The sequence below is a fragment of the Phalangium opilio genome, unplaced genomic scaffold (genome assembly GCF_054372755.1).
Source record: "Phalangium opilio isolate 3A_F unplaced genomic scaffold, DU_Popi_V2 ptg000024l_1, whole genome shotgun sequence".
Classification (NCBI taxonomy): domain Eukaryota; kingdom Metazoa; phylum Arthropoda; class Arachnida; order Opiliones; family Phalangiidae; genus Phalangium; species Phalangium opilio.
The window spans coordinates 4,325,866-4,340,205 of record NW_028324155.1 but is presented as its reverse complement, the minus strand read 5'-3'; the positions used below and the strand labels follow the sequence as shown (position 1 = coordinate 4,340,205).

Here is a 14,340-nt window from a genome sequence, read left to right as displayed (position 1 = left end):
AAAGCCTTGCGTATTATATTAGATACCTGTGAGAGCAGTATTAGAAGTCTCAAAGGGTTAGGAATAGACACTAGCGTTAAAGCCGAAGCATTCTGTCCTAAAATATTAGCAGCTTTGCCAAAGGATATTAGAACCGCTTATTGCGTCCGTAGGAAAGTCCCTACTAATGGTTCGTCTTGGGACCCAGATGATTTAATTGAGTTTATTAGAGAACAAGTAGAGAGTAGAGAGATGTCGGATTTGTTAGTATGTCGAGCGACAACCAATAATGCAGAAGGCACTGATAAAAATCAAGATCGGTATAGAAATAAACCAAATAACCATAGTCACAGAGCCTCTGCTTCGCAACTAGTCACTGGGGTAAACCAACAACCTTCCCAGTTACCCGATAGAATCTACTGTCTATTTTGTAAAAACACAAGCCACAAAACCCTCAATTGTCCCAATTATACCTTAGACCAGAAATGTACCATTATTAGAGATTGCGGTAGGTGTTTCATTTGCCTTCGCTTGTATCATGACACTTCAAGGTGTAGATCCAGATTTAAAACTTGCAAATCATGCAATAAAGCTCACAATTTCTCCCTATGCGAACGAAACCCAGCGCATAAAAAACCGGTTCATCAAACTAGAACCCAGTTAGTAGCTCAAGTCCGAAACAATCAGTATGTCAGTCAAGCCCAAAACCAGATGTATAATAGTGGGTCACCTTATAATGAACCTAATCAAGTCCCAAATCCAGCTAATTACCAAATGTCCCACGAAGACCATACCCAGGGAAAATTTCAAGTCCAATCCCAAGACCCGACTAAGATGCAAAGTCAGGCGCCACCCATATATTATACTAGCAGCCAAAACCAGGCAAATGATCAAGTCCAAACTTCTGTTAAAAGTATAGCTATGACTATGGCCCCAATAAAAACCTCCCACGAGAAAATATTACTACAGAGAACGTTAGCCGTGGCAAAAAATCCCCTCCAGCCTAAAAATTCCTTAATCGCCAAATGCTTTTTGGATGGGGGGAGCCAAGGGAGCTTCATAAGGGAAGATCTCGCTGTTAGGCTAAAACTACCAGTTGTAGGAGACCAAGAGTTGGACGTATACAGTTTTGGAAATAAGGACCCCCACCAGCGAAAGCACAAAAGAGTTAAAGTAACTTTAGAGAATAAAGAGAACCCAGAAGAAACGGTAGAAATAGTAGCCGTTGTCCAAAGCTTCCTAGCGTACGATTTCTCGAATTCCAATGACCTAGAGATTCGGGAGATCCTCCAAACAAAGGGAATAAAATTAGCAGATGATCCCGTCCTAGAAAACGACGAAGACCACCCAGATATAGACATCCTAATAGGGGCAGACTATTATTGGGAAATAGTCAGTGGAAAAACTGAAAGGTTAGGACCCCGAACCGTAGCGTTAGAAACCAAACTAGGTTGGTGTTTAAGCGGACCTGAGAAAAGCTCTGAATGGGAAAATAGTAGGCAGTCAGTGACCTCTATGCTGATAAGTTTGGGGGAACAACGGGTGAACAAAACGCTTAAATCGTTTTTTGATTTGGAAAGTTTAGGGATTGATAGTTCCGAAATAAAGGAGAACCCCAATGACCAAGCCCTCACAACCTTTTTTGAGGATATAAAATTTGACCAAAATCAGGGTCGTTATGTTGTAAAATTCCCTTGGAAGGTTAGTAAAGAAACCTTACCAAATAACTTGCCTGTCGCTATAAAAAGAGCTCAAAGTCTGGAACGAAAATTTGAAAAAGATCAAGGATATTATGAAAGGTACAAGGCTGTAATTAACGAGCAATTAGAGCTAGGTATAGCTGAAGTGGTACCAGAAGACCAAGTGCAATTATCTAAACCAGGCACCTATTATATGCCTCACCAAGGTGTTGAAAGGGAACACGTAAAGACCACCAAAACTCGGGTGGTATTGGATGGGTCTTCACACTCCTATGGGAAACCGTCTTTAAACGAATGTCTCCTCCCCGGCCCAAATTTGAATCCTAACTTGCTATTGTTATTATTAAGATTTAGGTATGGAAAAGTCGCTATAGTCGCAGACATAGAGAAGGCTTTTTTGCAAATCGCTCTAGATGAGCCCGATAAAGATTCTGTGAGATTTATTTGGTTCCGGGAGGAAGACGGGAGAATTAAAAAGGGTCAGTACATTATACTTAGAATGACCCGAGTGCCCTTCGGGGTTACATCTAGTCCCTTTTTACTCGGATGCACTATAAAATACCATGTCATGCAGGATAAAGAAATCCCTGAAAACCTCAGAAAAGTAATGAACAATGATCTCTATGTAGATGATCTGATTAGTTCACTAGAAAATGTAGATGAAGCATATAAGGTTTCAGTAGGAGCTGCCAATTTAATAAAAGAGGCGGGAATGAGATTCAGAAAATGGGGTACCAATTCCCAAGAGTTAAGAAGTTTATGGACAGAGCATGACAATAAAGAAAATCCTGTTCTTTTTGAACAAAACACGGATACAAGTGAAAACAAGGTATTAGGAGTTAAATGGAACCCTAATACTGACAAATTCGCCTATGACCTTACCAGCTTAATTACAGTTAGCAAAAATATGCGTTTTACTAAAAGACAAGTCCTTAGCTTTTTAGCTCAAATATTTGACCCATTAGGCCTTATCTCTCCATTTACTATCAGAGCAAAAATGCTCTTGCAAATTCTATGGGAGTCTAAAGAAACTTGGGACACGGAGCTTCCCCAAGAAACCAAAAAGATTTTCCAGACCTGGGTTAAAGAACTCCCAATCCTTCAACAAGTCCAAATTGATAGATGCTATTTTTTCAAGACCACGGATGATATAGCCGAGCTTGAACTCCATTGCTTCTGCGACGCGAGTCAAAAGGCATACGCTACCAGTGTTTACCTGAGATACGTAACCGTATCAAACCAAGTGGGGGTTTCATTAATAGCAGCGAAATCTCGAGTAGCACCACTCAAAAACCAAGATACAAGCTTAAATCTTAAATTACCCAAATTAGAGTTGATGGGTTGCTTGTTAGGCGCCAGATTGACCAACAATATAAAGCAAACATTTACCAGAAACGTAGTAGGAACCTTTTTCTGGACCGACTCTATGATAGCCCTAGCTTGGGTAACGGGAAACACAAATCAGTGGAAGCCCTTTGTGTCGAATAGAGCCATTGAAATCCAAAAATTGACAGAAAGGGAAAATTGGTTCCATTGCCCCGGGAAAGACAACCCGGCCGACTTACCTACAAGGGGGTTATGTGCGGGAGATCTAAAAGACGATAGCAAGTGGTGGGAGGGCCCACCTTGGTTAAAGGAATCCAAAGTTACTTGGCCCCGCACATGCCGCCCATCCGAAAGCGACCTAGAGCCCGTAGCTAGTGAAAGGCGAAAAATTACCTTAGCTGTCAACCTCACTGAAAGGGTTGGACTGCAAAATTTGATAGATCTTTCGAAATATTACCACCTCGATAAAATATTTCGAATTACTGCATACCTATTTAGATTTGCCCTAAATGCAAAGGGATTAAAGAAATTAACCGGAGCAATTACTGCAGAAGAAATGCAGAAAGCAGAAATTCTCTGGGTTAAATCAATACAAGCTAACGAATATGGGCCAGAAATAAGACAAATAAAAAACGGGGAAGAAATTTACCAAAATTCTAAAATAGCACCTTTGAAGCCCATTTTGAATGAACACGGAATTTTATGCGTGGGTGGACGCTTGGGTGAATCCTCCCTCTCCTACGCTGAGAAACACCCCATAATTATGCCCAGAAGTGATAGATTAACCAAGTTATTGGTTATTAGAAGTCACAAGCAAGTCCAACATGGGGGTATAAGTGACACTGTCACGCAATTAAGGGAAAGGTACTGGGTACCAGCAGCGAGGCAATTAGCCCGAACTGTGGTGAAAGACTGCATTGTATGCAAAAGGTTACGAGCAAGGCCAGGTGATATGCCAACCGCACCCTTACCTAGGGACAGAATAGACCAATCCCCACCATTTTCAATCATAGGAATAGATTTTGCAGGTCCCTTGATAGCTAAAACCAACAACCAAGAACAAAAAACTTATATTTGCCTAGCTACTTGCGCTGTCACCCGCGCGATTCATTTAGAACTTGTCCCTTCTCTTAGTACTGATGATTTTCTGCTAGCCTTCAGACGGATCATATCTAGGAGGGGCGTTCCACAAATTATATACACGGACAATGCTAAAACTTTTAAAAAAGCAAACTCGGATTTAAAAATCATTTGGCAAAACATAAAACAGGACCAGTTAAAAGAATTCTTCGGAAGACATGGTATTAAATGGAAATTTATAATTGAAAGAGCAGCTTGGTATGGTGGTTGGTGGGAGCGCCTTGTGCGGTCCACCAAGACCTGCCTTAAAAGGTGCTTAGGCAAAGCTTTTTTGAACTATACAGAATTAGAGACCGTACTTATAGAATCCGAAGCGCTAATAAATAGCCGACCTATCACCTATAATTACAATGACCTAAATGAACCAATTCCCCTGACGCCCGCTGAATTCCTTGTTGGGCGTAGATTAAATTCACTGCCACCGTTAACTTTAAAAATAAATGAAAGTGTACCAACCTCGCGACAAGAAATGACAAAAAGATTGAGATATCGCGAAACCATGATTGAGAAAATATGGAAGCGCTGGCGCCATGAGTATATCATGGAGCTTAGATCAGCCCACCATTCCAAAACCGTTAAGAATGAAACCAAATTTAAAATTGGTGATGTGGTTTTGATTTATGAAGAAAAAATACCGCGACACATGTGGAACCTCGGATTAGTGACGGATTTGATTATCGGTCGCGACAATAAAATAAGATCGTGTGTAGTGAAAACCAAAAACAATAGCTTCATCAGACGATCAGTGCAACATTTGTGTAACCTCGAAATTGGTGACTACGCGTGATTTACCCTTAGTAATACTACGTATTACTGGGGGGAGTGTTGATTATTATATATTGTAAAATACGCGTAGTGTATAGAATTAAGCTGATTTTCCCTAAAAATATACCAAAAGTATGATAAAACCTTAAGATAAAAGTACCCTAAAACTCAAAAAGAGAACTCACTATTCAAAATTGAAACCTTATAAATGAATCTATTTTCTGTAAAATTTCTAACCAAAAGAAGCCGACAGGTAAATTGTAAAGAAGGGACGATGAAAAATGGGAGCGGTACTTTAGCCCTTTCTCTCTCTTACCCTTATTGAACTTGACATTTTAACCCGTCTTACCCACGACTGGCCGGAGCCATAAACGTAGATAAAATCGCCTTCCCATGTCGCCTTCCCTTCTAATTGTCTGGGGACTAGCCATTTCCTCTGTACAACGTAAAATTTTCAAGATCAGTGATTGGCTAAAACCTTAACCCAGCTTTCAAATGTAACAACTTCTCCTCTCTTTTTTGTAACAAGAAAATATTGTATTCTACTCTTATCACCATTCCGAAAAGCTCCTCCAAACCGAAAGGGTCGATTCTTTAGCTACCCTAAGATCGAATCCTTCCAAAACTTAGAAATTTACCGTTAATTACTATGAAATAAAACTCTTATGTTTAATTTAACCGAAGTCCATTCAATTATTTAACCAAAATTAAATAGTTAGTCGGGACAACAAAACGCGGTATCTACTGTTTCAGTCCGGTAGTTATACGCCATCAATGACCAGCCAAAAGCTCTCCCAAATCACTACACAACCTAACCCCCACTATAAAATGATAGACCAATTTTCGATTGTTTCAAACGATATAAAATATCTTCTCTTGTATTCTAGGCAGGCAAAAAAAGTCCTCCATTCTCACAAAGGGAGGGGAGGCTTAAAGAAAGCGATTGAATCCTAAAAATAGGCCTATTTCGAACGACAGCATTCCCCTAGAATATAAAAGGTCTTTATGTATATATATATTTTTTTTTGCTTTCTACGTAAATAACGCGTCTTGGCGCGTGACAAAGTTCCCTCCACGTGACCCACGTCGAATTTTTCTGAAATGAAATTCCAAGCAAGCGCGAGAGCATTTTTTTTTTCGTTCGACAGGAGTCTCTGGTTGGTTATATTTTGAAAGCGCGCGCTTCGATGATCTAGAGTTGCTATAGCGACTAACCCTAGGCCTAGTGATGTCCAAAGAGAGAAAAAAAAATAGGAATAAAATGCTTTCGAGCGCGAAATTTATTTTTCCAAACACGGAGGCTTAAAATTTCAGAATCAATTCGGGAATTTTTTTACGTGAGAAATGTTTTGGAAACACGACGACGTCAAACGTGGTTTATTCAGGTGCTTGCCTGATTGTTTAGACTTGGAAAACATTTTGTCGCCTGTTTCCTTCTACTTCTTCCTTTAGGCCTAAATTCTGATTCATCGATTCGATTGTTGACTTTATTGACTTTGATTTTCGAAAGTGTCTGTATGTGTTGACAGTCTACGATGCTATTGTTAGAATTACAATGACGGGACAATGCTATTCCTAAGTTTGCACGAAACCATCGGCGACGTGGTAAATACTCGAGCTAAAAACCCTTCCAGCGGAATAGAGTTGTTGTTGTGAGAGAGACGGATATAGTTGTTGTATCCCCATAGCAACAGAGTTCGGACGATGAGCCGGTTATAACTCCTCCTGTACAAACACACCTACAGTTTAATGATGGTTATAAAAATTGTTTAAGTTAAGCAAGCGTTATAGGGAAACCGTATAGAAAATGCAGGTGTATTGGAAACCTCTAAGGAAGAATTTTTAAGCTGTATGGTAAGCCTAAAATGTGCCTTCTCCGCGAAGCACTGGGGACAAGTCGTCAGGTGGTACAAGTCTTCCAATAGGTTCAGTCTCCAGCTCTGCATGGAGAAGCCTAACGCTTATGGAAGGAATATTTCGAAAAAGGGTTGACCTTCCCTTTAACCCAAATTGAATAGCTGCACCAAACCTTAACCATATCATTGATTTCTGAATCCGCCTATTTTAAGGGAAAAGGTATAATTTAAGGTTTAATATATCCGCATTGCGTTTCATTCGCTTTGTGAATTTTTATACTTTTCTTTCTACACCGGCGTCTAAACCGAATAGAAATATTAGGCCTCTCGATGTCTTTGCACGCGATTCGCACTACTTTATACCTGTACTTATACATATATGTACGCTGTTCAAATAAACCCACGCCAATGTTGTTTTTTACTCGATATAAAAACGTACCATCGGCCGGTCGACAAAGAAAACGTTTTATTATCACGTAAAAATATACACTGAAAGTTATAGTTGAATTCCGAGCTTGGAAGGGATAGCGTTTGACGTATGTAGGAATAGGATTTCTACGTTGGAATGTACCGCTTTTTAAGGTTGAGAGACTGATATAGAAGCGTACGATTCCACCTGAATAGCTAATACGGTAAAGCACGCCAAAATACTGTGAAATTTTGTTTTCTGTAACCGTGCGAACTCGTACATCTGTTTCTTTGCGTATATGTAATAGCGCCCACTATAGGGTATTTAAAATGTGTGACAGGGGCTTTGTTTTCGTATATATAACGCCAAATGTTGCAAGTGCAATTGAGGCCAGAGTTAATCAACTTGGAGTATAAACAGTTCAGAGAGAAGTCGTGTCAGTTTTAGAACTGCGAACTCGCGAAGATCGAGTTTTATCATCTCTTCTAGTACCGATTTCTCTCAATAACGTCGCTGTTACTTGCCCGATTGAAATTGTCACAATTGCAGTTCATATAGCTAATAACTATGAATTGATTATACCGTTGCTACTTCCCAACAAAAAATTATATTTCAACAACGCGCTTTCCATTTCATCATTTGTAATTTTTTATTTTAAGCTATACCACAATCGACGTCGTAATCTTAATATAGGATCTACAAATGGCTTCCCTGCTAAGAATCGTTAAAAATGAAAAACGCCATCTAAAGATTCCTTTTCATACAAGTATATAGGGGAGATGGGCGTGTCTAGGAAGAAGATGGGATATTTGATATCAGGTATATTATTCTTGACGGGGCAAAATCATGGTGCCTCTTAAGAAGTGGAACACGACGTAAAGTGAAACCGCCGACTAGACACGTACTCTTGTAGGAGAGTAGACCAAATATAGGCCAACGTTCCCTTCCTTATTATATAAGTCTCGAAGATCTTTTCTTTCATTGTGTCTAGTAGTGAAAGCCAGCGGGGTTGTTTTTTTTTCTTGACGTTTTTCTGAGACGCGTCACGCTTGGCGCGAGCGATGGGTGACTCAACTTGGGTGCATGACGTACCTTCCATACCCCGGAACTTTACCTGGATATGTGCCACCTCGATCGAAAGTAAACGCTAAAACAAGTGACGGAGACGTCGACGAATGATATTACTTGGAATGAATTCAGATTTTTCTATTTGCAAGTCTGCTCTAGTTGGCGCTAGTCGAGAAAAAATTTTGAATTCATTTAGATGAACATTGACTAATTACTAATGTTGAAATTATTTTTAAGAAAGTGCACGCTTCACGTACAATATTTAAATTATTCGATATACATTTTTATTCCGAAAATAGCTTTCATCTTAGTTTAAAAACACTCGAGTTTTCGACGAATTATTGTGGTTTTAGGCTCGATGTAAAGTTATCTCTACTTATTTTGATTCTTTATCGTGAATTCAGGAACTAATTCCAATATGTAGTCAGAGATAGAGTACTCAAGAATATCTAGAATTTCAGTAACATTTATTTTCAAGTTTTAGGTTCGATGTAAAGTTATCTCTACTTATTTTGATTGTTTATCGTGAATTCATCAGGAACTAATTCCAATATGTAGAAAGATATAGAGTACTCAAGAATATCTAGAATTTCAATAACATTTATTTTCAAGTAGTAGTTCTGAGAGCCCGTTAATTTTTGATAAAAAAAGAAACAGGTAGGATGGTATATAGCCTTTGGGACCACCTGGAGTAGAGGAAATTTCGATAAGGGATTACTATATTCCCATCCTATCCGAACTAACCTTGATAAAGATTATCGGATAAAATATTTTTCCAACTCGGATTTTCTTACTAATGATCCTCTTTAAGTGGTTCCTACGAATGACTGATGAAGCGGTTGAAACGATAGTGTCCTTTTTATCTGTACGAATAACTAGATAGATGTCGAGTCGTGCGGCTTTAAAAGCCATCGGTAATTCTTAGCCTACCCGCGCTCCACACTACGCCTCTACCTACCTACCTACACGCTGTACGAATTGAAAAATGACTTTCTGAAACCTTATTTATTACAAGAACGGTGTCCGGAACATTGACGTTGTCATTAGATTCCGTGATGAAGCACCCATTTTCTCATTGTGTTTATTGCAAGGTTGCGTTTTTGAATTTCAAAATGACCAAGGTTTAAGTGGTTAAAATATTAAACTGGCAATTGAAACATTTCGTTTACTGCATCGAAAGAGGAGAATTTGTTTAACTTCTATAATTAGTTTGATTTAAATTCAGCACATCTGCAACGCTTCATTAAGTCTTTAGGCCTATTTTTAAGTCTACCAATATATATATATATATATATATATATATATATATATATATATATATATATATATATATATATATATATAAAATGGAGTGACGCCGGCTGTCAGTTATATTGGTTTCCAGCTTACCAAGAGAAGTTTCCAATTAAACATCTGTAGGGTTTCCACCTCGGTAGACTTACATATTTACAATCCACGGGGTCATGTAAAGAGAATCAATATAGGTGTACCTCTACTCCGCGCAAGAAACAGTCAATTTTACTTAAAATGCACGGAAATATGGAGCGACCACCTGTGGTAGAGGTAATATGGCTTCCAAGGCAATATCATGTAGCCCTAACATGATTTAGGAACCTTTCAACTTGTCGAAAGATATAGTTTTAGGTTACCGCTCTGTGTAAATAGTTTGTCATATCATTACACGCTGTTAGTATTACATCGACATTTTTAGGGGGTGCAGTAAGGATAGCTCATCGCTCGTAAATCACGTCTTTGAAAGTTTTGAGCCAACTTTTTCCTTCCCACGAATGTCTAACCATGACGTACAGAGATTGAGAGAGAGACCTTCGTCGTTCCGATACACTAGCTCCGAGGATGAGGCCCTCCGCGATGAAACGTAAAGTATAGTACGAGAAAGAAACAAACCCTCACTGCACCTCTTCCTAAAATTAACAGGAAACCCAGGCAGGCTGCTATTGCAGCGCGACTATCAATATACCCCACGCTGACTAGCCGCGGTTCTTTGCCAAAAACGATAATACTTCACCTGTCAAAACGGCCGTCGTCTTCGTCTAGAGACGTTTTTAATTAAGTCTCCATGCGCTGTGTAGTGATTCACCTTTTTAATTTGTAAAAATACCGTCTGTGGTGATGCCTTGTTCCATTTTTACCTTGCCTCTCGACACCAGAGAAGTTATTGGGTGGTCCGCCCCTAGTATTTTTGGAATTATGAAATTTTGCTGATTGAGGAACCGTAACAACCTTGAAACTATGCCATGTCTGGTTGGTTGGTATAAACTCTGCAGACACGACACGAAACGAAAGGAAAGGTTAGGAGACCCTGAGGTGATCTTTCCCGCAGTCACGCTGTTTGTGTCAAGTGACATCAATGTCTTTAAACTAGCTTTCAGTTCAAATTAAATTCAGCGGTATTTATCTATTCGTGCAAGTTAGTCTTTTCCTCGCCATGTATTTACTTAAACACACTTTACTCTTTGTAGTAGTAACCGTGGTAATTTTGTTTGCCTTTACCCTTTTCTCGTTGCTGTGCAAATATATGATTTCGAGTTCACTGCCTGGTTATGGTCATAAATTGTGGCTGCCAAGGCTTAGCAACGAAGTAAATCTTAGTGACGTTTGTTTTCTCATGGTTATTTGGAAGTTATATGCGAAGGAAGGCGCGCTTCTTCCTTTTGTTGTAATATCGGGTTGGGCAAGTTAAACGATGTAGGAAAAGGAGTGAAGACGATGTTAGAATATATACCGCATCACCGCAAAATACGCCATAATTCAAAGCAAATGAGCTCAACAAGCACTACCACCGACGCAACACAGGCCGTTTATTGCTTCGCACCAAACGCAGGCGGCCAGTGATGCTATTTCCGCAGCAACTAGCTGTAATATCTCGCGGTGGGGAACCGATCATAATAATACTTTACTTTATGATGACTTTAACCTCCGAAGAATCAAGACTTTTGTTAAGAAAATGAATTATTCATTCCCATCTTTAACCCCTCTTCCTATTTTCTTTCGTTTTGGCTTGTAAATGGCAATTGCGCCTGCGAACGTTGCCTTTCGACAACGACCAAGACGAGATTTGAGATTTTAAACCCACGCGAAATTGCTTCCAGCAGCAACAGCTTAATTGCCATTTTTATGCCGTCATAAAATATTCGCGATTGTTGAATATTTGTATAGAGAAATGAATTTTCAAATTTTATCTCCCCAATTATTCACTTCTGTGAAATTAAACCTATTTTTCATTAATTTTGTTGAAATAAATTGAAAGATGTAGTTTTAAAGCCTTATCCCTTGAACCATAGGGTCAAAGGAAGACTTTATCTTTTAATTCTTGAAAGAAATGTTGTCTCTCTCGCGAGTCGATAAACTTTGTACGCCACCGTTTTTCGACAGTGCCATCTTCAGTTTCCGCGGATAAGAGGCGATCTTTGTCTGTTCTTGACATTCCGGAGAAAAATATCTACTTAACGAAGTTTGATCTATAGACTGCCATCGAAAGTTAACGAAGAAGTGGTATAGCCTAGTGATTGCGAGTAGTAGTGACCTATGATCGAAAGTACTTCCTTTTAAGCGTTCGACGCGTGAGGAAAGGCAACATCCCTTTTTTGCCAAGTTTTGCCCTTGACACGCCTGTTTGTCAGTTGTGTAAAAATATGAACCCATATAGCTTTGGTGTCAAGCGTTCTTCATTTGTAAGATGTAGCTTATGGGCAATCCCCCGTTTATTTTCTATGAGTTACAGCGTTGTCAAAGACGAAGAACTACAGCCGTTGTCGTTTTGGCAATTAAATCATTTTTGTGACTTGCTCCTCGTTAGAAAAATAGTTCAAGTGTTTTAGGCCTATATTTTGAACTTTAATTTTGAAGCACTCAAAGCACCCTTTAGTAGTATACAAAAGAGTCTTTCACGTCAGTGACACCCAGTTGACGCCTGACACCCTGTTGACGCCTGACACCCTGTTGACGCCTGACACCCTGTTGACGCCTGACACCCAGTTGACGCCTGACACCCTGTTGACGCCTGACACCCTGTTGACGCCTGACACCCAGTTGACGCCTGACACCCTGTTGACGCCTGACACCCCGTTGACGCCTGACACCAAGATGGCGTCCTCACACCAGATTTGGTGCCTGACACCCAAATTGGCGCCCGACACCAAGATGGCGTCCTCACGCCAGAATTTTCGGCGGGGAAAACCAGGGGAAATCTTGACACCATGTTGACTTTGTGAATGGCGTGGAAATTTTCAGGGATAATTCCATGACGTTGCTGGGGGAAATTAGAAAATCAGGCGTCATGTTAACTTTTGGCGTTGTGACTGAAATATACATGATAGGACGCGTGATAGGATGGTATAAAAGACAGGGTAGGTTTAAAGATAAGGTACAACTCTCCAAGCCTTACTACAAGACGTTGAATTGTACTGGATATACATACCCCATCATACAGAAATGGAATCAGTCAAATTGTAAGTACTAATTTTCTTTTTTAACATCTCAGTTAAGCCTTGCCAGTTTCCCCCTAGGATATATTATCAGTGTTCCGTTAATTTTTTCCTCATTTATCGATATGGATTTAAGTATGAAACACCCATTTACCGGACTCGTAGCCGGGGTCACGGGATGTGGGAAGAGTGTTTTTGTAGGAGAGTTAATAAAGCATAGATATATATGTATTTCACCTACCCCAGAAAGAATAATTTGGTGTTACACAGAATATCAGTCGAATCTTTTTAGTACCATACTATCCCATACCCCGAATTTGGAATTCCACGAGGGATTATTGGATGTTAGCACCTTAGATGCTAGTGTGAGGAATTTCGTTATACTTGACGATCTATTATGTGAAATAGCGAATAATAAGGATGTGACAAATCTTTTCATTAGAGGCTCCCACCATAGAAACACTTCTGTTCTAATTTTAATGCAGAATCTATATTACCCTGGAAAGGAAATACGTACCCTGAACCTTAACGCCCATTACTTGGTCATATTTAAAACACCGCGTGATCAATCCGCCATTGTTAATATTTCGAGACAAATTTCACCGGGTAATAGCAAATACGTAGTGGACGCGTTTAGACAGGCGACATCTGAACCCTACGGTTATCTCTTTGTAGACCTTAAGGCCAACACCCCGGATAATCATAGATTAAGAACAGGTATAATTCCAGGGCAACAAGCAGCGGTATTCATACCGAAATGACGGCCATCCTGGAAGCGAACTTTTTCAGGGTCAAGGGGGAATGGATCGTTAAGGAGCTTTCAATGTACTTGAAGGAGACGGCAGCCTACGACGTCTGGATTTTCCAATCACCATGCCCATTCTCGGAACTATCTATTAAGGATAAAAGACAGGTTCGCTGGCTGTCTCGCAACATTTGCGACCTAGGTTTCGAGGAGGGAGATTATCCCTACGAAACGCTGCAGGAAGTAGGCGAGTACATTCGCCAGAAAGCATCATCCTTCGTTACGAAGGGGGCGGAGAAAGCTTTGGTTCTATCCAGGGTCTTGGGAGTGGACGTTACCAACGCCGAGGAGTACGGGTGTCCGAAACTGACCACCATCGAGGACTGCGAGACCCCCAAAGCCTGCACGTACCACCGGAACGACAACAACTGCACCCTGGTGAAAGCCGCAAGGCTAGGCACATGGCTCCATCGGAGAGAGTACGCGAACATTTAAATTTTTTAAATTATATATCAAAATGTAATGGGTGTCAGAGAAATGCCGCAATAAAATATGCTAATAAAGAAGCTATAAAATCTATTGCCGAGTGTTGTATAAATATCCTACAGGGTAATGTCCCTCTTTCAGAAAACGAGAAGCGACGGTTGAAGAAACATCGACACGCCATAAGACGAGTTACGTCGAAAATCCCTAATTCAAAAAAGAAGAAAATACTAATTCAAAAAGGGGGCTTCATCCCTTTACTCCTTGGACCCTTACTATCTATCATCAGCTCAGTGGCAGGTACGGCTATAAGTCGCGCAATAAAATAGAATGGCACGAAAAATGTTATTAATTTCTGAAGACACGTATAATAGGTTAAATTCAAATAGCGGTTTCAAAGTCGACACTTCGATGGAGTTAGAGA

General features: G+C 40.0%; 2 protein-coding genes and 1 long non-coding RNA gene across 12 annotated transcripts in view; 2 read left to right on the top strand and 1 right to left on the bottom strand.

Moving 5' to 3' along the window:
• The window catches only part of LOC149692278 (semaphorin-1A-like), a 241,301-nt gene that overhangs the window by 125,970 nt on the left and 100,991 nt on the right, over positions 1-14,340 (top strand). The gene's annotated exons all lie outside the window — the stretch shown is intronic.
• On the bottom strand, positions 8,505-9,463 carry LOC149692285 (uncharacterized). The gene is made up of 3 exons (XR_016382909.1): positions 8,988-9,463; positions 8,751-8,826; positions 8,505-8,692 (listed from the first exon to the last, which is right to left on the bottom strand). It is a non-coding gene; the product is annotated as an uncharacterized LOC149692285 (long non-coding RNA).
• LOC149692284 (uncharacterized) lies at positions 12,688-14,012 on the top strand. Its single transcript, XM_089867971.1, has 2 exons — positions 12,688-12,712; positions 13,418-14,012. Exons 1-2 carry the CDS (start codon positions 12,696-12,698, stop codon positions 13,926-13,928), a joined length of 528 nt encoding a protein of 175 aa, XP_089724097.1. The 5' UTR covers positions 12,688-12,695; the 3' UTR covers positions 13,929-14,012.